Below are 24,673 nucleotides of genomic sequence, written 5' to 3'. Positions count from 1 at the left end.
GGTGACATTATAGTGTGCCGAAATGAGAAAAAAATGACCACATAGCTGCCTTTAAATTCACTTCGTCATCACGAAAAAATACTGCAGCGAACAGAAGTTAACCAGTGCAAATTACTTCGGTGCACTAAAGGCTAACCTTCCATCCAATTTTCATAGCAGCGCATACATGTGCGTGTCGTCTTTATTATTTTATGGCGCACAAATTACTGCAAACTTGAACTGTTCGCTTGACAATCATCATATAAGTACATAATGTGCAGCCTTTCTCTGAAGGTTTGACAAGATTGGCGAGCTTTGCATGATGTTATTTATGGAAAACGGCACAGTATTGGAGCTCAGAATGTGGTCAGTGATAATTTTAGTAATCATAACTGAGAACTTTCCAATCATGAACTTGCATATTATCTTTCGTTTTTCAGACCGGAAAAAGAGTTCAAAACAAGGAGTAAGAAGTGACATAATGGAAATGCTAAAGTCACTCGGCATTGATAATTGGCCCGTGACGACAGAACCAGCGGAACAATACCCGGCGGTTCTGCAGAGGACAGGGCTTAGGCCTTTCGCTACTATAGCACCAGTACCGGACAAAGACAACCCGTATTACATAATAGCGGTCAGTTTGTTTTCACTAGTGTGCTGCAGTACCTGCTAAACAGACAATGTATTAAGCAATTCCACACCTAAATGCAGGTAAAAAGGTACGGAATGCTATGAACGAATAGAATCAGAGCTGCCACGCTATGAACAACACAGAAATTACATTCGCAGCAGGGAAAAAGTCCTTAGGTCGGACCTCGTTTGCTCACCACGAGAACCAACAAAAACCTTTATTGCACATCACACTCAGCGCAAAGTGGTTCGCTCTCGGGGGGAGGTGCCAAGGCGTTGCTTATAGCGGTGCCTTGCAGGTGAAGACGGTATGTCAGGCCGTGAACAAGGGTATAACGCCGCTGCTTTGACGCTACTTCTCAGGAAATGATCAATGAACAAAAAAGCACGAGCAAGAACCAAGCGCCAATGCGTTCTCCACAATCGTATGGTCAATTCCTGAAACACATCGTAAACCTTGCGCGCCTCTCGCGGTCAGATGCGCACACATAATGTAGAACCTTGTGTTGCGAATGCTTTCAGTCTTAAAAAAATAAAACCATGTAAAACATTTAAGGTCGGTTTTTGAGGCTTGAACTTTGAACCAGTTCTCAAGACTAGGTTCCGTCTTGCGCTAACCGTACTGAACCCTTTGGGCGTCCAGTGGAGAGCGGTATAAGGATGACACTTACCCATACCTCTCGGGTAAGGGCTCTGTGGGTGTAGGTTCTGCAACCGGCATTAATCGGGCAGAGGTCTCTTTACTAATTCCTAAGAGAAAAAAAAAGCAAGCAACAGCTCGCATTGCTCCACAAAATACGGAAGGGGAAATTCGTTTGTACGAACCATACCCTCCTCTGCTTCTGGCACTGATCCTATGTGTATGAGTTCTTACTTTGTACCGGAATAAGTGCAATGTGTTTCGCCAGACAACCTCGGCCCCTTTGCAACATTATCCACGAAAAACAGGTGGGTCATTTTTGCCACCGGTTAGTAGACGTGATACGCCGAAGCAAATGCCCTACCTAACGGTACAGCAGAAGGAGTCGCTACGTTTTTCGTCGAATAGATTCTCCTGCTACATGACGTTCCTGAAGGGCTCATCATGGACAGAGCAACTGCATTTATGGCGGAGCTCACATAGGCCCTTTTGAACTACTGTCAAACAAACCATAAGAGGACAACTACTTATCATCCTTAGGCAAACGAAATAACAGGCGTCTTAGCAAACCCAATGCAGAATTGTTTGCTATATACGATGACGCTGAAGAAACAAGCTGCCACACCATCCTACCCTATGGTATCTTCGCTACAACACCGCCTTCCAGGAGACTACCTGGTCAACCACGTTCTAACTTGTGTATGGTAGAGAGCCATGACAACGCTCGACGCGATGCTGCATCACTTGACTAAGGAGGCCCACATCGATGTTGTCGCCTATCGTAGGGCGCAAAGGAGGCCCGGCGACTCGTCCGGCTGCGCATCAAAGACCAGTAACGAACAGAAGCTACTGCTAACGACGATGCGACGCTGAGTGCAAGCCGGGAGACCAAGTCGGGATTTAGACTTCTATTCGTCATTGTGGAGTGAGTTCAAAGCTCCTGCGTCGCTACTTCGGCACTTACAAAGACCTTCAACGCATTGAGCACTTGGACTACGAAGTCATCGTCGACGGCACTACCACATCGCAGCGGAGCCAAACACGCCCATAAATCGTGAATCTAGTGCGCAGCCTTATTTCGCGCGCTAAATGGCCTAGTTGGTTTATTTTGATTTTTGTTTACCTTTCTGCCTTTATCTTGGAAGTATGGAGGCGTTGCCGTTTTAAGGGGGTGTAAAGCTGCGAACCATCCGAATCTCTATTTGTTGTTTTTCAAAAGCCACCAGCATGCGGCCTTATAAATGTGGTTACAACCCACGGATCGAAGATGCACGCTTTGATTGTTCATGCTCCGTGTCGCGAGATGCGGCTTTATCATTTCCTTTGTCGCGGAAGATGCGACGAGATGTATTTCAAAGGACTCCAGCCACGCGCCTTGTTGCTGCTATAAAGAAGAAGTTCCGATTAAGCGGACAGATAGCCGAGAAAGAGGAAGAAGTGCTTTTGCGGACCAGCTGACTCAGAGGTAAGCACCCACCGCTTCGGTTCTGCTCGATACCAGTGCCCGCTACCAGTGCCTGGATCCGCGCTTAACACTTGGTGGAGGTCGCGGGATTTATGTTGCATTGCCTCGCCCTGGATCTTCGAAGCAGCCGAATTCCGACCTCAATGACTGACTCTAGCCCCAACATTACCGGCCGAGCTCCCTCGGCCCCTTCTATTTCATGCACCGGCGTTCTTCGACAGCGGGACCCGCCGGCCTTCAGCGGTACCGAGGATCAGGACGTGGAGGACTAGCTTTCTTCGTGTCAACGCGTAAGCACCCACGAAAAGTGGGATGACATCCTGAAACTTGACCACGTGACCTGACACAAGAAGCAAAGTTGAGGTTCACAAATCACGAGGCTGATATTCCAACTTGCGCCTAGTTCAAATCTCGAGTTGTGGATGTCTTCGGTCGCACTGCGGTCCGCAAGCTTCGCTCCGAACACCGTTGGCGCGAGCGGGTGCAGCAGACTGGCGAAACCTTCACTAGCTACATCGAAAACGCTTTAGATTTGTGCCACCGCGTAAACGCATCGATATGTGAAGCCAAGAAGATTCGCCACATCATGATGGGTATCAACGAAGGTGTATTAAACATTCTTATGGCAAAAGAACCCCGCACTGTAATTGATGTTGTCACGATGTCTCAAAGTTACGACGACCTTCATCGCCAGCGCATCGTCCCTCTACAACCTGAAGGCACGATCTCCGCTATGTCTGATGCCAGTGTCAGCGCCACACTTATTCAAGAAATCAGACTTCGTAGGGGAAGAAGTTGCACGGCAATTATCGCTAATTCCAAACGTTCAGCATTCCAGCTCACACCTGGCTCCGATCATACGCCAAGTTATTCAGGAACAAGTTGCCGACGAACTTGCACCCCCTCGACAACCTACTTCAAGCCGCTCAGCTGACAGCTCCGCTCCTTAATGCCGACGCTGTCCCAACGTCCGGACCTACTCCCCTGTCTTATGCTTAGGTGTCCGCACGACCACCCCCTCCTACGCCTTTTCCATCGTACAGTCCGCCTCAGCTAGAATTGTTCACTCAGCGCCGTGCACCACCTATTCTACGCCCTCGGCGCACATCTGACAACCGGCCCATTTGCTTTGCATGTAGTCTCCCTGGCCATGTTGCACGCCTGTGCCGCCGTCCCCACCACGTGCGTTACCTCAGCCCTAGTCTCACTTTGACCACTTCTCGCACGACCACCGCTCAACCTCTACGCGTCATCGCTCGCCGTCACCGATGCGTCGTCGCTCTACCTCGCCAATGCCGGAAAATCACTAGACGCAGTTCCGCAGGCAAGACCTGCGCTTTCGTCCACAAGTGAGTGAAAGTCTGCTTCGCCACCGAACAATTTATTCGAACTTACCATTGAAAATGTTTGTATTCTTGCGCTTGTAGATACTGGTGCTGTTGTGTCGGTTATTGACATTAGACTGTGCCGCTTGTTACGAAATGTTGGTCTGCCGTATTCTGGGATTTCTTTGCGCACCGCGACTGCTCAGCATATCGAACCGCTTGGTACCTACATGCCTCGAGTCACCATTCAGGACGTTCTGTATGTCATCAGTTTTATCGTTCTCCTTGACTGCTCCCATGACATTTTTAAGGATGGAACTTCTTGTGTCGCGATCGCACCGTAATTCATTGCGCTCGTGCAGAAGTAGAGCTTTCACCGCTGTGCACCGCACCGGCCGCTGCTAGCGTTCTTGGGTAAGCCAAATGCCACGTTGTGGATGATACTAATATCCCGCCTTCATCTGCTTCGATTGTGCCTATAAACTGTGCCTCTCTTCAAGACTCTACAGTGCTCTTCACCCCATCTTTCCTTTTCGTCTCGCGACGCTGTCTTTCCTTCCCCTGCGCCGTACTTAGTGTACGAAGCGGCCACCCCGAACTATCCATTAGTAACGATTCGTTCTATCCACTCATGTTGCAATGTGGCGAGTGCGTTGGGCATGCCGAGCCTCGATCAGAAATGTTTGTGAAAAATCGTGCCAAACACTGTCTAGAGCGGTTGCTGTCTGCAGGATTCTGTACGGGGCACCTGTCTATGAGTTTTCAAATCACGACGTTAAAGACATCGAAAAGCTACACAGGGCCACTCTTCGCACCATTACTGGGCTTCCTAAGCACACGAGGAATGAAGAGCTGCTTAAGCTGGTCAGCATACCACCCATACAAGACATTATAAGAGAAGCGAAAATAAGAATGCGATCCCGACTGGAAAACACGACCCAAGGGCAGCAGATCATGGCATGGGACAACCGAATCAACATTGCTCCGAGGCCCCTGGGGACAGACACTTCACCCCCGTGGGAGGCGCCGGTAATCGCACTAAGGCCACAACGACCTATTAGTAGGCGGAATGGAGTAGCTAGGCAACTTTTAGCACAGAGAACTGCCCTCACAAGACCACTCACTACAATAGACATCTACACTGACGCTGCAATTACAAATGAAAGGGTGAGTGTGGCATGGGTGTGTGTGCCAGCGCCTCAGCACAACGGACAGCACACGTGCCACCTACCTGGAGGAACAATTTTACACTCCGAGTTGCTCGCCATATGGGGAGCCATAAATACCATTACGACCGCTGCAGCCAGAAAAGATAACTTCAATGAATATCGAATTTTAACCAAATCATATGCAGCGATTGCAGAGCTGACGGCACCAACTACAGACGACGCAGTGGCCAAGGACATCAGAAAGAGGCTGAAGGGAATGCGGGAAGTTGGAATAGAAATTCAAATTATATAGACACCGGGACATACTGGCACGGACGGGGGAAACGCAGCCGCGCACGCGGCCGCCGCGCAAGCGGGTGGGCTTGCTGAAACGTACAATGCCCCACACCCCAACTCCATGCCTAAACCGATAGACTTAAATCCTTACCAAACAATGCTCACTAAAGGCTCCCCTGGCAGATCGATGATGCACTATGTACGCACCAAAATAAAACACGACAGTAAGCTTAGATTACATGAAGCGACACCAACGCCGGTGTTTGAGGACACGAAAGGGCTCACTCGACCACAAGAGATATTTCTCAACAAAGTAATAACAAACGCTGCTTACACACCGCACGTACTTGACAAGTGGTCTCTCCGAAGACACGAACCACTCAAACACAACATATGCACGCACTGTCAGGAACAGTGTACAGCAGACATAGAACATCTTATATGGCAATGTCCATCGTTTTCACGAGGAAGAAACAAAATTGCGCATATTCCACACAACGACATGCCCACATTAGCAGGTCAGGTTATATCAAGCACCGAAATACAACACTCCATTGCTACATACGGCAGTGAGAGCGGCCTGCTTCGAGTAGTGTGAGAGAGGTCGACTTACAGCGCGAAGATCGGCCGCATGGCAAGCAACAAGCAACAGCTTGAAGAACCGTTAAGACGAAGTTACATTCCCATCCCTCCTAACTCCCCAAGAACCCAAACATCGGCCGAGAGCCATTCGTTCCCTTTAATAAAGGCTTCATTCATTCATTCATTCCGTCCCGTCGCTTCTCTCCACCTGTGCCTACACAATCTCCGACAGCGTCAGTGCCCTTAGCTCACCTCGTTCCTTGTCTCCTTCATCGCTTCTGGCTGCCTTCGACAATGCCATCGACAATGCTCTCGCTCCAGATCAACGCGCCAAGCTCCTCGACTTGCTGAATCGATTCCGAGCTTCCTTTTACATCTAGCAGCCATCGTACACACACTGTTGCCCACCACATCTATAGCGGTACGCACGCCCCATTGCGCCAACGTCCTTATCGTGTATGAGGCTCAGAGCGGCGCATTATTGATGAGCAAGTCGACGAGGTTGACGACTGGGCAAGTTGGCAAGGGTTCATATTGTCATGTCCTCTTTTTCCCGGTGTCTTGTCCTTTGGCTGGTTAAATATCAAGTCGACGAGATGCTCAGTAAGGGTGTCATTCAGCTTTCCTGTAGACCTTGGGCGTCCCCGGTCGTTTCGGTCAAGAAGAAAGACGGGACTATTCAATTCTGTGTGGACTACCGCCGCCTTAATGCGATCACACGAAAGGACGTCTATCCGCTACCACGCATAGACGATGCGCTGGATACCTTGCATGGAGCAGAATTTTTCTCTTCAATCGATTTACATTCTGGCTACTGGCAAGTTCTAATGGCTGAGGACGATCACCCCAAAACAGCTTTTGCCACTCCCGACGGGCTCTATGTAACGCGCCCGCTATCTTTGAACGCATGATGGGCCATATTCTCCGCGGTTTGAAGTGGCATACATGTCTCTGCTACTTGGATGATATCGTCGTATTTTTATCAGGCTTCGCGACCCACCTAACTCACCTTGAAGCTGTTTTGAAATGTCTTAGCGACGCCGGTCTACAGCTCAATCTAAAAAAGTGCCATTTCGCCGCTCGCCATCTCACTATTTTAGGGAATTTAGTGTCCAAAGATGGCATCCTTCCAGATCCATCCAAACTTCGCGCTGTCGCTCAGTTCCCGAAGCTAACATCTATGAAGCAATTACGCAGCTTTATAGGCTTATGCTCCTATTTTAGCCGTTTCGTTCGGAACTTTGCGACCATCACTGCCCCTCTGACGCGACTTCTCAGCGCTCACAAAGATCTTTCTGCCTGGTCGCCGGCTTGCGATACTGATTTTACGAAATGGTGCACGATACTTACCTCACCCCCCGTATTGCGCCATTTTGACCCGGCTGCTCCTACCAAAGTGCACACCGATGCCAGCGACACCGGAATCGGCGCTATTCTTGCCCAACGAAAACCTGGTGTTGATGAATACGTTGTGACGTACGCAAGTCGAACGTTGATCAAGGCCGAAACCAAGTACTCGGTGACTGAAAACAAATGCTTGGCTATTGTTTGGGCGCTTCAAAAATGTCGGCCATACTTGTATGGGCGCCCTTTTGATGTTGTTACAGACCACCACGCTTTGTGCTTGTTGTCTTCATTAAAAAATCCCACCGGCCGTCTCGCCCGCTAGTCGCTTAGACTGAAAGAATATGATATACGAGTTATCCATCGTACAGGGCGCAAGCACTCTGACGCAGATGATTTATCTCGCTCGCCGGTGCCTCCTGACGCTCCATTGTCCTCTGCCTTGTCTTCTCTGTTCATCGACGACATGCCATCAGAACAGCGCAAGGATCTGTGGCTGACATCACCCATCGATATTCATATGAACTCGTCACTTTCACCGGCTGCTCGCCTCCTTCGTCGTCAAGCGCAGCATTTCGCCCTTAGCGACAGTCTCCTCTATCGACGCCACTATATGCCAGATGGCCGTAAGTGGCTGCTAGTCGTCGTCGCCTCCTCCAATATCTGCGCATCTTATAACGATCCGCAATGTGGCCATGTGGGTGTAGTTAAGACTTATGAACGATTGCGACAGCGCTTTTACTGGCGCGGTATGTATACCTTCGTCAGTAAGTATATGCATTCGCGCATCGATTGCCAGCATCGCAAGACTCCTCCTCTCCATCAACCGGCTCCTCTACAGCATCTTCCGTGCCCATACCGACCATTCAATCGTGTTGGCATCTATGTGTATGGACCTATGCCATATACACCTACAGGGAATCATTAGATCATCGTGGCTGTCGATCACCTTACTCGTATGTGGTTACAACAGCCCTTCAGGATGCCACCGGACCCAATATCACGTCCTTTCTACTTAATCATTTTATTCTGCGGCGCGGGGTCTCTCGTGAACTTCTAAGTAATCGAGGCAAATCTTTCCTATCCGAGGTTGTCGAAGAGCTCCTACGTGAATGTGAGACCATCCACCGGACAGCCAGCGCGTACCACTCTCAAACCAACGGCCTCACCGAGCGCTTGATGTCCAAGTACATCGCCTCCGACCGCTCCGGTTGGGACAAGATTCTCCCATTTATACCCTATGCTTACAACACTGCCGTTCAAGCAACTACCGGATTCTCGCCATTTTTTCTGTTTACGGGCGTGAACCTTCGTCTCCACTCGACACCATTTTACCATTTTATACGTCCTCTTGAAATCATATAAAGAAACATAAAAAAAGGAGAGGGAGCCCGGACGAGCAAAAGCTTTGCCAGGTTTAAAACCAATTAAAAAATAAAAGAGAGCAGAAGCTCGAGATAGAAAAAAAAGCTCTTTTTAAAAAGCGATAGAAGGTATTTAAAAAAAAAAACGAGGTTCATGTCTCAAGGTGGTCCATGCTGGCTTAAGAAGAATAAAAGGAAAAACCCAGAAGGTAGCATCCAGACCTGCAAATGAAACGAAAACAGGAACCAGAACCAGAAAAGAAGGGAACAGCAGCAAAACCACCGTCATACAAAAATACAAATAACAATACGCAGAGAGAGGCAGACGTACAAAACCCAAAGCATAAAAAAAGGGAGACTGAGGTAGAATAGTAAACAGGACAGTCCCCAACAAAGAAATAAAAATCGGGTGAACAATAGAGAATTGCAGTCTCCTACGGCGTTGTAATCATTTGTCCACAAATTCACAAAGAGAAAAAATGCAAATTTTAGGAACAGAAGAATCAAACAAAAAAAATTGAGGTGACGACACCACAGACAAGAGGGAGGGGATGAGAAAGAATTGCAAAACCTAGACAAAACATTAAGAGAGAAAAAAAACTATTATATCTAGTCTGATGCGATAAGACGTCCGTCACTAAGCCAGATTATATTAACCGCAAAATGCACTGGTAAGAGAAACAATAGAGGAAGATACATAAAAAAAGAAAAATCTACTGCACCACTACACCGGACGCGTGTGACAACCGCAGCAGTAAAGGCAAAAAAAGTAACATATAACATATCACAGAGGAATAAGAAAAAAAAATAACTGTAGTCATTTCATAGCAGTATGCATGCTACCCATGCGGACCTGGCTCTGTAGGCAAGAGTGCCTGCAGTCACGGGCACATCCTGGAAAACTGAAAGGCACCATCCTCCCCAACCGTCCTGATATCTCAGAGTATACATCACTTTCAGCAGCTGCCAGGCATGCTGAAGAATGTCGCAAGCTGGCTCGCCCGCTTACTCCGGACGAGCAAGCCCAGAAGAAAGCGCACACCGACAGCAGCCACTCTGTCCACCAGTTCTCTCCCTGTTCTCATGTATGGCTCTGCGTCCCATCGACACCACCAGGTCTGACCAGCAAGTTTGCTGCCAAGTACCACGGACCCTATTTAGTGCTCGAACAGACTTCTCCCGTCAATTACCTAGTTGAACCGCTAGCCGCTTCCACCGACCTTCGCCGCCGTGGGCGTGAGATTCTTCACGTCGACCGCTTGAAGCCTTATTACGATTCTTCTATTCTTTCGTCTCCTTAAGCTGCCAGGATGGCTCCTCTTTCATGCGGTGGCCAGATTGTAAAAAATAAGCTCCGATTAAGCGGACAAATAGCCGAGAAAGAGGAAGAGGAAGTGCTTTTGCGGACCAGCTGACTCCAATTATAGTGTCAATCTCCCATGAGTGTTACCACTTTTCTTTTTATATTTCCCTTATTTCCCGTTTTGTTTCCTTTCCTCTACCCCTCAAATCATTTTTTTATGCAAGTATGTTAAAAAAACAAAACAAAAAATAAATATTCTTTGCTACCCAATTCTTGGCCGATCCCCCTCTGCGTGTATGTGCCAGAAGTTATTTGGACAACAACAACAACAATAAGCAAACACCGCTCTGATTCTGCTCAGGTACCAGCGCCCGCTACCAGTGCCTGGATCCTCGCTTAACACTGCAATGTGTCAGGGTATCTAAACACACACACACACACACACACACACACACACACACACACACACACACACACACACACACACACACACACACACACACACACACACACACACACACACACACACACACACACACACACACACACACACACACACACACACACACACACACACACACACACACACACACACACACACACACACACACACACACACACACACACACACACACACACACACACACACACACACACACACACACACACACACACACACACACACACACACACACACACACACACACACACACACACACACACACACACACACACACACACACACACACACACACACACACACACACACACACACACACACACACACACACACACACACACACACACACACACACACACACACACACACACACACACACACACACACACACACACACACACACACACACACACACACACACACACACACACACACACACACACACACACACACACACACACACACACACACACACACACACACACACACACACACACACACACACACACACACACACACACACACACACACACACACACACACACACACACACACACACACACACACACACACACACACACACACACACACACACACACACACACACACACACACACACACACACACACACACACACACACACACACACACACACACACACACACACACACACACACACACACACACACACACACACACACACACACACACACACACACACACACACACACACACACACACACACACACACACACACACACACACACACACACACACACACACACACACACACACACACACACACACACACACACACACACACACACACACACACACACACACACACACACACACACACACACACACACACACACACACACACACACACACACACACACACACACACACACACACACACACACACACACACACACACACACACACACACACACACACACACACACACACACACACACACACACACACACACACACACACACACACACACACACACACACACACACACACACACACACACACACACACACACACACACACATATATATATATATATATATATGGTAAACTACACCATATGTCTAAATGCCGAACATTATGACAAACGTGAATACTTAATTTCAAATTTTACTTCGCCGAGAGTTCCGGCGATGGTAATTTCTTGCTTCACGACAGCTTTACAATAATGAAATTTCATGATCATCGGCTTGAATATCAACGAGGAGTTGTGACGGCGTTCACGCAACTCCTCCAGAATGAGGACGAGAACGTGTAAGATGCTGCACTCAAAATGCGCTCCTGCGCACACAAACCAATTACAGAGGACTTTGCAAATGTGCCAAAGCCAATCACATGACACGCGAACTGGTGTGCACAGTGACAGAAACGAAAGAAAAAGAAAAAAAGAGAAAAAGAAAGAGCAGGGTAGGGTGGGGGTTGAGGCGCAAACGTTGAGTGCGGCTCTCGATGCGGCCAGAGGCAGGCATCTCCCAGAAGCCGGCCATGAGCGAGCGGAGTGCGTCAGGTGTCCAGACGCATACTTGCGGGGAGATGCAGGAGCGACAACCGACAGCCGCTTCTTACGACCCGCTGGAAACAGCGCCATCTATGTACCGCCGTTACATTTTGAGGCTTAGGTTTACGGGAATTTGCTTCCAGATCGGACGGCGCCCTTCTTCCCATAAATATGAAAGCCGTATTTCGAACTGAACTGTTCCGCTCTTTCTACAATCAAGAGGTGGCCCCGGAAAGGAAAGAAAAGGAATCGAAGAAGACAAAACCTGAACATATAAGACAGGTGAAAAGAAAAGAGGAGAGAGAAGTGTACAAAACAAGGCACTAATACTATAAACGAAAACATGGAGCCAAGAGAAGTTAATGTTCACAAGATTTCGAAAGAATAGGCACTGTAGCCATATTATGAGACCGTCGTGGAGCCGTTAGTTATTATGCATGTAAAAAAAAGATGAAGAAAACCAGAAGGTCAAAAGCTTAAGCGAAAAGAGTGGTAGAACGAGAAGAAAAATGTAAAAATAAATAAAACAACTGAACGCGAAATTGAATATAAAAAGGCAGAAGTTAGCCACTGACAAGATTTGCAGTCCGCGGAGCCGTTTTGTGGTCCCTGTGTTCCTAGGGTATTGAAGGGACTCTATATTTCGCTGAGAAAGTGCCTGGATATCGACATTAGAATGGAAAAAGAAAGGGACTAAAAAAAAGTAAAAGTGAAAGAACAGTCTTTGGTTTTCAAGTAGTCTAAAGACGTGGCTGAATCGTCAGAGCAGCCCTTAGTCTTCTCGCATTCTGATGGCCTATAGGAGGTGGAAATTTTAAGTTGCTTAAGCAAGAAATCTTCCAAAAAAAGCTTTGATGCCATGGGTTAACTTGTCAAACTTATGACTGAAGTATGATTCTCTTTATTCCCGATAATAAGCGTTGGGGAAGCCGGACTGGAGAAGCGTGACAGGAATATTTTCGAAACACTGCAGTGGCAGAGGCAGGTGTTTTGGAATTGGAAAATCGGGTAAGGATGACGTGTGGGCTTTGTGGTTGTTAAAGCGGAAGCGAAATTACTTCTGCGTGATGTGCTCTTGCCCACAAGCCTCACAATGCAGTTTGTAAACGACATTGCTTGAGTGACCGTCGAGGTTTTCATTTATGTGAAGCATAAACCCCTCGGAATTGGGTTTTGCCACTTTGCTGTGCTATTAAGGGGGCAGACTTTGAAGCGAGGTTTCTCGCAAGAATGAGGCCCAACAGGAAAAAGTTTTCTTTGCTGTACGAGCAAGTCTCTCAAGTTCCGTTTCTGACTATGCCACACCCCTAGTGGCGCCTTGAATATTAATTACTACGGAGTTTAATCAGAAACGACAGCAAGGCAGTTGTCATGTTCATGAAACATTTTTGTCAAGGATCAAAATGTCGTCCATATGAAGAGTACAAATGTGCCACTCTAGTCCGGGGAAATGGCGTCCATGAACCATCGGCACATGACAGGGGCCTTGCATATTCTGAAAAAGGACAAAGCTAAAATCACAAAGACCTTAGGATGCTGCAAAAGCCGTGTTTTCTCGGTCTGTTGTGGGCATTAGTATATGCAAATATTCTTACCAAAGCAACTCAGACTATGAGAGACGCCGTAGTGGAGGACTCTGGAAATTTTGACCACCTGGGGTCCTTTAACGGGCACTGACATCGCACAGAACACGGGCGCCTTGCTTTTCGCTTTTCGATGCAGGCGAAAAGCAAGGCGCCCGTGTGCTGTGCGATGTCAGTGCACGTTAAAGAACCTCAGGTGGTCGAAATTTCCAGAGTCCTCCACTACGGCGTCTCTCATAGTCTGAGTTGCTTTGGGACGTTAAATCCCACAAACCAAATCAACCAATCATATTTCAAGTCTGCAAATGAGAAATACGACTCTGAGTGAAGGCAGTCGACTGCATGGGTAGAAGCGGATGCACTTCCGTTTTGGTTACATCGTTATGTCCACGGCAGTCTACACAGAATTTCTATGTATTGGCTTTCTTTTTAACTATAATAAGTGGAGCCAGAGTTGAAGATTTTTGGATGACAGAACATTGTTGCTTGAAGCAAACCTGGTCATTAATGGGCTGACGTTAGTTTGCACACGATAGGGCTTCACTAGCATCGGACATATTCTTGGAAATCAGGTCAAGCAAGCTTCCACGGTTGTTTGAGAGAAGAGAGATGCATCACAGCCTGAATTTCACTCTGCGTAGGGGTTTGTTTTCTGTTCAAGAGCAGGGTTATTGAATGCCGCCATCAAAATTGACACACAATCATCAAAATGGGCGTTTATTATACGAGGTAACACGAAATACCCTTCTAAAGAGTTTACTCTCCACAGCTAGGGGCGGCCTCTGGTCACTACGCTATGCAAAGAGGCGTCAAGACACTCTCCTCTGTGCAGCTAAGTGCGGTACCTTGCACTATGGCATTGAAATCCTCACAATAATTTCTGGATCTAACCGCCGGACGAATCCTGCCGACATCTCAGGTACAACACCAACTTCACACACACAATACGATCTCAAATTATGAGACAAAGATTCCACAAGAGCGGACATCAATGTAAGCAAATGCAGCAAAATCTATGCAATTCAGCAGTCTAACGTTGCACCAAGCTGTTGCAAAAAGTATATATAGAGAATTACGTCATATCTAGAACAAATCATCGTGAATTCTATTGAAAATGTTGGACCCCAACTATAACGTCCGTACAGAACACATCAAACTGTACCACTTCTTCCCCACGAGCACTACGAAATACCACCGCTTGAATCCCCCTGAATACTACTTTGTGTGCCATACAATTCATGAAAGCTTACAACCTAACAAAGATTTTATTCATTGTGTATTGATGCCATAACTTCTTTGAGATAAACACAGGCAGATGTATTGACAACGGTGATTTTTTAGCGGGCTCACCTCCATCGACCGCAATTCCTAGTTTTCCGGATGGCGAGAACAGAGCCGAGAAAATGGTGGGCGTCGCTGTTGGGGTGGGGTCGTCAGGCTGCGGGCGGAAGCAGGTGAAGCGTTTCGCAACTGTATCGAACGGTTCGTATCACAAGTGAATGCAGGCGTTGGTCGATAAAGCTCGTTGTATATCTTACGAGAAGCGCTGAGCAAACGACGGAGGTCTTGTGGCAAAGGGACTCATCAGCCGTGGTAGCGGGTGATATGTCCCGCCATACCACAGCGGTAACATATAAGTTGTGGACGTCATCGGGCAGGGTCATCATTATCATCATCATCAACCTGACTATACCCACTGTAGGGCGAAGGCCTCTCCCATATTTCTCCAATTAACCCTGTTCTGTTCTAGCTGCAGCCACGTGACCCCTGCGAACATCTTCGGACAGGGTATAAATGGGTAAAAACGTGTTGAAGACGGAATGGAAGTCCAGCCAGTATTGCTGGCGAACCACCTTGCCTTCATAGGCGTTACTAGTACCATCCACTGTTGGAAATGTAGATCGTATTTTCTGCTGTAGTCGAAGTTTGGCGCTTTCCGAGCAGAAGTGGATGGGGTCGCAGGTTGCACCAGCAGCGCACCATCGTCGTACCGGGCTTCATCAAGGCGCACAGAGCCAAGGTTAAGAAACAGTAATTTTCTCATAATCAGTACGCAGGAGCACCAGCACAAACACTTGCCACTGTCGTGACGTTTCCTAGTCGCCAAAATTTACGGGTGGTAGAAAGGGGTTTCACGATTTAAAAAGTGCTGCATTGGTTAATGACGTAAGATGTGGAGTTTGCTGATAACAAGTGTGTATGAGTCACAAACTAGGCCAGCATCATGTTTTATTGATCCCTTTATGGAAGTGTCCGAGTTTATCTTCTAAAGACATACGCGAGTTGTGATGTTGCGCAACTTCTCAATGTCTTTGATGTATGAAGTGCATATCTCCCTAGTTAATTGGGCTCGATGAAGCATCGTTTGCTCTGCGTCTTCTTTCTAACACATCTCTCCAGAAAATCTGCCTTTAAGTCATCCCTGAAGTGGTTGCAGCTTGTAAGTGAATCTTTGTAGGTAATAATGTCATACCTAGCAGAACGTTGGGTATACGTGCTGCCCTTGGTTACATATAAAGTACAAAACGATTTGTTACTTTTATACGTTCTCTAGACGTTTTGCTTTAAATTGGAGAACCGCGTTCCTGGTAGTTCGGCTGGAGCAGCAATAAAGATTTAAATTTCTGAAAACGAGAATTTTCATTTTAATATATGTTGTTTTAAAGTGCATTTTACAGTGTTATTCAAAGCCATTATTTGAAGTCGTAGACTGTTTACTTGAAAACAATAATGAACAAAGCTGCTAGCGTTCTTGGGTAAGCCAAATGCCACGTTGTGGATGATACTAATAACCCGCCCTCATCTGCTTCGATTGTGCCTATAAACTGTGACTCTCTTCAAGACTCTACAGTGCTCTTCACCCCATCTTCCCTTTTCGTCTCGCGACGCTGTCTTTCCTTCTCCTGCGCCGTACTTAGTGTTACAGTGTTATTCAAAGCCATTATTTGAAGTCGTAGACTGTTTACTTGAAAACAATAATGAACAAAGCTCAGAAGCGCTGTAGTGAAACTTGGTGGGAATCTTATCGACATACAGCACCAACATCGGTTAAGGAAGATGCACGTATTGCTGATTCGCCTAGCAGAAAGAACGCTTGCAAGCTTGCTTCGAGCGCACCGTCGCTGCAGGGTCGTGTAGACGCTGCCTTAGGGGCATAATCTAGAAAGTGTGTTCAGTTTTCTGGGACTGTTGGACAAACTCAGTGTGTGCAATATTTGCGATAGAGAATTGAAATGAGGCATACTCTCTTCATTGCACGGCGTAAACGTCGGTGTAAAATAATGATTTTTCTGGCTCTATTTTGTGAACAGACGCATGCGTCATGGAGGAAATATTGCCATATTTCGATTTCGTGTGCAGTTTAGAAAGTTAGCATTTTGTTGTTTTCCATAGGTTTCAAGATAGTTGATGATGGTATATGCTCAACTGACAACAGCTCAGTCTTTTTAGATGTGTTAAAGGCACCTAAGGTAACAGTGAAAAGAATAATGTAAGATCAGATTACCAAGGTGCATGAAAACATTCAATGCGCTGTGGACGCCAAGTGTGTCCCTGCTTTTTCAAAATAAATCACACTTCTGCTTTTAAGGGAAGGACAGTTTGCGCAACCTTCATCGCGAGTAAACATGAAGAAGTTCAGTCGCAAAATTTTGTCAAGTAAGCCGCATATATCAATTTTCACATTTCAGTGAGTTAGTAACTTTTCAAATTTAAACCCGGAAACAAATTTTACGATGATTTTTGAATGTGGTTGCGGGTGTTACTTATAAAAACGTGTAATAATTTTGTCGTTTTATCCTTCATCGTTTTAGCGTTTCACAACTAAAATGTATAATAGTTCAACACCAATGACGAATTATTAGTATTTGTTAATCGGCTAGGCTTCATTTATTTTAAAAGTAAAAAATTATGTCTTCACACCTAAAGTACATATTCTTTTGGACAGGTCAACGCACCCTTCCCTGCATACGCTCCCTATCCTGACACGATGAAGGACATCAAGAGCAAGGGAAAAAAATACAAATCATATAAAAGTTTTCTGCGATCCGTACTGGGCTTATTCTATGAACTGGAGAATGACCAAGCCATGCCGGCGGAACGTGCTCACGATTACTACGTCGATTATAAAAGTAGTGAAGAGGAATACAAAGGCGAAGGGGAAGACTACACAAGCAAAGAAGAAACAAACAAGGACGCTGCCCTTGTAATGGCCGATATTATTGAAGTGGAGATAGAACTCGCTAAAGTGAGTAGTGTGAGGCGAGTAGTGTGTGTATGCAGGCTTTGATTGTTCGTTATTTATCACAAGAGACTCACACGTCTGCGTTCCTATGGCCGCATCAAATTCTTTTAGCGCAGGAGAAATTAAAAAAGACAATGCTGATACGCACTGAAGGTTACACCATTTTTGTCAATAGGCTCTCGGAAGTATCTTGCAGTGTTCCAAATTGTCCTGAAAATTTTTCAGCAGTGCGCTTCACAGATTTCCTAATGCTGATTATGTAAGTGTTGCAAGCGCAAGGCGAAAGTTCAAAAGACACTTCTTTTTTTTTTTCAGAATTTGATCAGTATGTTCGTGCATATATCATAAGGTGTTGCAAAGTTACCTGATAATTTGCTTACATACGCGTTTCTTCATGACAGTTTTAATTACACGGCGCGAAATAAGAAAAACTATACAAGCAACTCTATGCTACCCATCGGAAGCTTTTACGCTTCCCATTGCAATGCGAATAGCAGTATCTTGGAAATATATCCTGCTGTTGCTTAACAACTAAACTCTGTCCATGAATGAAAGCTGTAACTGAACTCATGACAGGGAGGTCATTTTGAAGATTAATGTATGACCGTAGTCCGAAAATTGCGGAGCTAGCTTAACTGAACGATGCCAAAGATTCAAAGGCCGTCTTTAAAGGACAAAACTGAAGCTCTGTTAGACATGTAGATATTGAAGCAATCAACGAAAACAAAACACATCTGCGGCGTAACATGTAGTACAAACTAATACTGCCAGCGTTCATGACATAGAAATAATGTTCTGCTGTAAGGACGCATGTTTGCTTAAAATAAATTCCTCGCATGAAAAAATAAACTCCGGCTCAGCGAGCATTTATACAAGTGGCATATGTAAAGAGGACAAGGGTGACATAGTTTAGGCATTTTGTTGGCTGGTTGTCACCGCGAAAACGGCCGCTGTATCCAATAGGTTGCGAGATCGTGTACGCAGGTACTTTTGAAACACCGCAGATGGCTCACGTATCATGAAGGTCGGTAAAATTTAAGTTTTTCTTTTTTTTTTAATCTTGTACGGTTGCCATGCTGTCAAGCATGCTGTTGCATGCTTGACAGCATGCTGTTCATTTTTATAACAGGTGGAAGACAATTAGAATGTAGCATAATGAAAAGTGTAGTGAACACAAAAAAGTTGCGATTTAAGGCTCATTACTAGGTGTGCATAGCTTCATTATCTTCACTATAATATTACTATGATCAAGGTGTCCCACTTTCATAACACATCTTTGGTGAGAGAGGCCTTAACGATGTTGAGGAATGAAACATAACTATTCACTCAATTGAGCCAGAAATAAAAACCAGCCTATGTAACTACAGACTACGGCCAATATTATCCACCGTGTTTAATTTTCTTGCAAAATGGTATTTATTTTTCAATCTCTGGATCAAACTGCATATATGGGACAACTTGTATATGAGTGTGTACTTAAAGTGTGTACTTAAACGAGGTCCCATAACATTTTTTTTTGTTTTCAATCAATTCTTTATTTGCGACGGATAAATGTCAAAACAGGAAGGAATGCTGTTACGTTTTGCAAGATACGCCGCAGTTTTCTGGGAAAAAAAATTGAATATCAGAAGAGGTGAAAACCGCCTCTTTTCCCATTTCGAGATAAAAACATCGAAGTTCGAACGCGCGCGGAATGCACAATAAAACTGTGCCATACGCTCCTTTTTATTCATTATTTTCTTGGAACGTTTGCTCTTAGAGAGACCTTAACAAATGTATTTCTGCCACATATTTGATGAACAAAGAGCTGAACCGCCGCATGCGTACGATTAAAAGTGTCAGCTCGAGTTATACAGAATCTAGCCCTACGTCGTCATTTGTAGTATCAACTGTAGAAAACGAAACAGTGACACATTTGGTACAAACCGAACCTCTCTACAACCACTGCTTCGCCTACCACGGACCTCCAAAGGTCGCACTCCATCATGGTTTCGAAGATCAAAAGACATCTGTTGAAATCCCTTGCACAAATTAGAATTTAGGGATTTAGGTTATATCCAAAGTACTGAAGAATTTCCCGTTAAGATTAGCAAAAGTATCATCCAGTAGAAAGAACGGGTATTCCCTCACCTTACAAGCATTCCCCGTTTTACGAAGTCTCCACGCACACGGTGAAACGCATCGACCTTTTAGACAGGCACCAGTTTAGTAGTCATCGGGGCATTTCCACCAGCGCAAGGGCCCTTTGAAGAACCAGCTAGTCCAGAATTATCGACAGCTTCTGCCTCGCTACTTATGGGCTGTATGGACGTTAAAAATTGTGTACACTTGTCTTCTTTCTGCCGAAATGTTACAAGCGCTCCCTTGAATTTTCTGAGTTTTGCAGCAAGGAGGTCAGTGCATTCCTTGGGCAGGTTTCAACATACGCTCAAATCGCGACTACGCTCAACAACAATAGGCGATCATCATCGCTGAAAGTCTTTTGTGCGCCTCGGCAACCCAGAATACACTGGAGCGGTAAGTCGCGATAACTGTACCCAGAATACTTTTTCCCTCACAGGTAGCAGTCATACTCAGCTGCCCAACTAGAGGAAGCTCTTATCAGAGGCCAGATATTCTAAGCTGAAATTTCTGCAAAGGAGGCCACATCGCCTGGCACTTTCGGAACGGAGTTATCAAATCAAATCTATTTTTATTTTCCTTTGCACAAAGTACAAGGATGGAGCAGCCACCAAAAGGCACTGCTACCAGCAGCTTGACGAAGCGACTGCCCCAACTCATGATAGCAGCAGAGGCATATTATAAAAAAATCTCATTATCGAAATAACAAAGAGACGTTAAAAATATAGTTATTTGTATATTGCTAAGCCTTATGCTGTCACGAGGTAACCGATGACGCACGATAAATTTCTTCTCTGATTTGTCTCTTACAATCATTATAACATATACTTATGACGAAAATATGGCTGAGATATGAATTAAAAAAAAAAAGAAGCTTTGCTAGCCCCATTACTACGAAGGTAGTGAGAGACCGGAAAGCGTGGCGTGATATGATCCATAGGGTCACGAAGAGTCGGACACGACTGAAAAACTGAACTGTACTGAACTAGCCCCATTACGCTAAATATGTCAGTGATCTTTGTGAGCACTCGATGGTGCCTGAAAAGGTGGTGTATTTACGAAGACGGCGGCAAGCGCAGCACGTGGGTTGAGGAGTGCAGCGGTGGAGTGATGACACGTCTGGCACGCTGAAGAAGGATGGAGGGCGGCAAAGTGGTTTCGTGGAGTAAACACACTGCACGACTTTGCTAGTATAGGAGAGTCATTGTCGGGTCGCACAGTCCTGTGCTGTCGGTCGTCTGCAGGCAGATATGTCAGCTCGATCGACAGTGAACCGTGTACAAGCAAAGCTTCATTGGGCTGTCTCTCAAATGCTTCAACTGTGAAGTCGCACGGCGACTGGCTAGAGCAGCACAAGAATGCCGCGAGAGACGTGAAAAGGGCAGGGCTCAATGCTAAAATAGTGGTCCAGCTGTTTCCGAGAAAAAGGCGTATTGGACTTGTTCGACAGGTAGTCGAGTTAAAATGATAAAAGTGAGCCAAGGACAATAGCTACTGGAAACGGTAGGCGGAGGCAATGCGGCAAAGAGAGACGAGCACGAGCAATACAGCGAAACAATTAAAACTTTTGATATACATTTGCAGATACACTTTGGCTACGAAACGTTATATTAGCATTCTTTATTATATATGGTACTCAATGTCTACATCGAATATAATTTATTTAAGCAATGCAAATCAATCGCCGTGCCAAAATATATAGCGCCAAAGACTGGTGAGGCGTTTACAGTATTTTACATGAATTGTGCCTAAGCGATAAATTAGAGAAGAAAACAGACATTACGAAACATGTGGCCTGAGGCACATATATAAGATAATTTTGCCTGTGGCTTCACTATTGTTTACTTATGAACTAGTGAACACATGCGATATGTTAAAAACGAATCGGGACTACCGTGCATATACATACTCTGAAGATGCATACAAATCCTAAAAAAGGCAAACTATGAAACGTAATTTTATTTTACATAGAGTGCAAGGAAGAAGAGGGGCTTACGCTCGAGCGGCATGTTCATCGCACATCTCGGGCAGCTCTTACGCTTTCTTCAGTTCTCAAGCCTTTAGAAAGAAACCCCTACTTCACATTTGATGGAGGTGAGGGGAAGATCTATACTCTTTCCCTGGAACTTTGCAGCCGACGTTACTACATCCACAGGTAACTAAAGATGTCAATCACCAAGCCACATAGGTGGGCTGCACCATTATTTCGGCTGACTTCCTCCGTCATCGAGAGCCTGCATTTTTCAGCGCCGACCACGATGTAAAGCGCTGACTACGTTCTATGTGAGGTTGAGCGCTTAGAACAAACGGGATACAGAAACGAAGCTCAACAATGTTATTTTCTGCCTCAGCGGCGTAGCAAATATGTTCTATGGAATCATGAAGCGGCATTCCATCATGATTTGTTTTCAAATTCAGCTTCTGTGAAGTTTTCAGGCATTCGGAGGTCAGAAAACGCCGCTCAAGACAGCGCTTGCATTCGCAGTCTTAGCAAGTAGGCGACAACATTATAAGTTACACGGAGGATGTTGCCAACCAGTGCAAGCGCCTAAATGAATATTAGTTAGACGCCGATGACTCCAAGCACATTCTAAAAGGAAAAGGATACAATGCATTTCAGATATTGCTATTGCGATACCTGCGCACCTTCGCTTAATTGTCCCACAGTGTCAGAGGTTTGACGAACTGCGCAAGCAAAGGCTCTGACTAGCCACTACACCAGTCACATTGAGCCGTTAGCTAGCCTGAGAGATGTAGGTGAGCAGCCTTCGCTCCTGCCACAGATAAAAAGCTCGATACGGGAAGAAGTTGCTCGAGAGCTATCCCTTTCTTCCCGTTATGAAAAGCCATCACCACACGTGACCTCCGATTTACACCAGATTATTCAAGAACAGTTGACGGAAGCTCTTGCTGAAGCCCTATAGCCCGCACCTCTCACAGCTTCGTTTACATATGTGGCCGTTGTTGTCCCACCATCCCTTGCACATACTCCGCCTAGACCACCTGGCTATATTCAGGCGCATGGTACAGTTCGAGATCATGTAGAATTTATCTCCTCAGCTGGGAAACACCTGACGCATTGGTGACAGTCGTCCGTTCTGCTCATTCTGCGACTTGCCATTTTATGCGGTATGGTATTGCTGTCGTTCATAGACATCTCTCGACAGCCTTCCGAAGTATGCGGCTACTGTACCAGCGTCACTACTCCTCTCCTGCGGAACCATCCCGAGGCCATCTACTCTATCCTAAACTTATAACTTCTACTTGTGTTTCACCTTGCTGCGCAGGCGCTCCACGCGACACCGTCTTTCGGTCAAACAAGAGGACAACTAGGCGCGAAATTTCAAATGCCTCGTTTATCTGCAGCTAATTTATTTAAAGGTTTTCGTAGAGGGTGGCTATATGATACCGCTTGCCGACAGTGGTTCTGCGGTCTCTGTGATGAATGACACGCTTTGCGACTCTCTGAGGAAAATGATGACGCGCCTTTATGACCTGTCGTTATGGAATGCAAGCGCACATCTCACTCAGTCGTTAGCACTGAGTACAGCTGGAGTCCTTACGCAAAACATTTTATATACAATCAAGTGCCTCGTGTTGCTGTCATGTTCACATATGATCATCCTGGCCTGGGATTTCTTATCGCTCCACGACGCGGTAATCGAGTGTGCTCGGGCTCAAGTAGCCCTCTTTTCGCTGCCCAGTCCTGTGCCGGACACTGCACGTAGCGATTCATTTCTGCTAAAGCTCTTGTCACCGCCAGTACTGTTATTCTAGCGTGTTGATCCACGATCGTGCCTCTCTCCTGTAACGCCATTTCATATCTTTCTGCGCCGCTACTTTCAGCATAGGCCCTATTCCCTGCCCACAATATCAGCTGGACTCACCTTACTATGGGCATCTTATCCGTTTTCAAATAACTTCAATTCATGCCGGGAGAATGGATTGGTACTATAAAGCTCTTCAATGTTTTTCTCAGCAGTACTGTTACACCCGTAATTACCCTGTACATAGCTCAGCCTCAAGCAATTCAAAATTTATTGAAAATTTGGTATGGGTCATATCTCGAGGAACAAAGAAGAAGCATTTAAATAAAATCTGGAAAATATCAGCCTGTTTATTTACACCTCGCATGGCATCACATAAGATACACTTAACTTTAATCACAGGATGGTATCTGCTCGTCAGATTCACACTAATATCTTATAATCCGCGAAATCCGCTGCAAGCACCGGGTGACGGGAGCTCCGGAAGAGCGCAATTTGAAGCCGTAACTGCCATAAGCTGCGCAGAAAAGCGAACGCTGTACAAAACAAGTAATAAAGAACAATGTCGACCAAGAAACCAGACGCAAAAGAAAAACAAAGAGGCAAAAGTGGACGGAGAAAGGCGTCTGAGTTATAGGCAAGTACATTAAAAAAAATGGCATTGAGGGACTTTGGAAAGAAGAAAAGAAAGCCTGGCAACAGAAGTCAAAAATATAAAGACCACGAGCAGGTGTATAAACAAAATCATTTTTTTTTCTGTCTCGTTTTCTTTTGTAGTCGCGATTTTAGGGAGGGGGAGAGGTAGCACGGCATTTATCGCGAATTACGACGGCCGCAGGTTTAGTACTTTAGATGTGGGCGATGATTCAGTCATTTCGAGATAATTGG

At 45.8% G+C, this 24,673-nt stretch overlaps 1 protein-coding gene across 1 annotated transcript in view; it reads left to right on the top strand.

The window, feature by feature from the left end:
* LOC146174264 (neprilysin-1-like) overlaps positions 1-24,673 on the top strand; it is a 181,257-nt gene that overhangs the window by 73,184 nt on the left and 83,400 nt on the right. The window contains exons 5-6 of the mRNA XM_084585364.1: positions 420-613; positions 17,601-17,900. Coding sequence (XP_084441490.1) covers positions 420-613; positions 17,601-17,900 — 494 coding nt within the window. The remainder of the gene's footprint in view (positions 1-419; positions 614-17,600; positions 17,901-24,673) is intronic.

Source organism: Amblyomma maculatum, chromosome 11, assembly GCF_055883805.1.
Source record: "Amblyomma maculatum isolate TAMU_Amacu chromosome 11, ASM5588380v1, whole genome shotgun sequence".
Lineage (NCBI taxonomy): Eukaryota > Metazoa > Arthropoda > Arachnida > Ixodida > Ixodidae > Amblyomma > Amblyomma maculatum.
The sequence above is the reverse complement of the archived record's forward strand: the minus strand, read 5'-3'. Positions and strand labels throughout refer to the sequence as shown.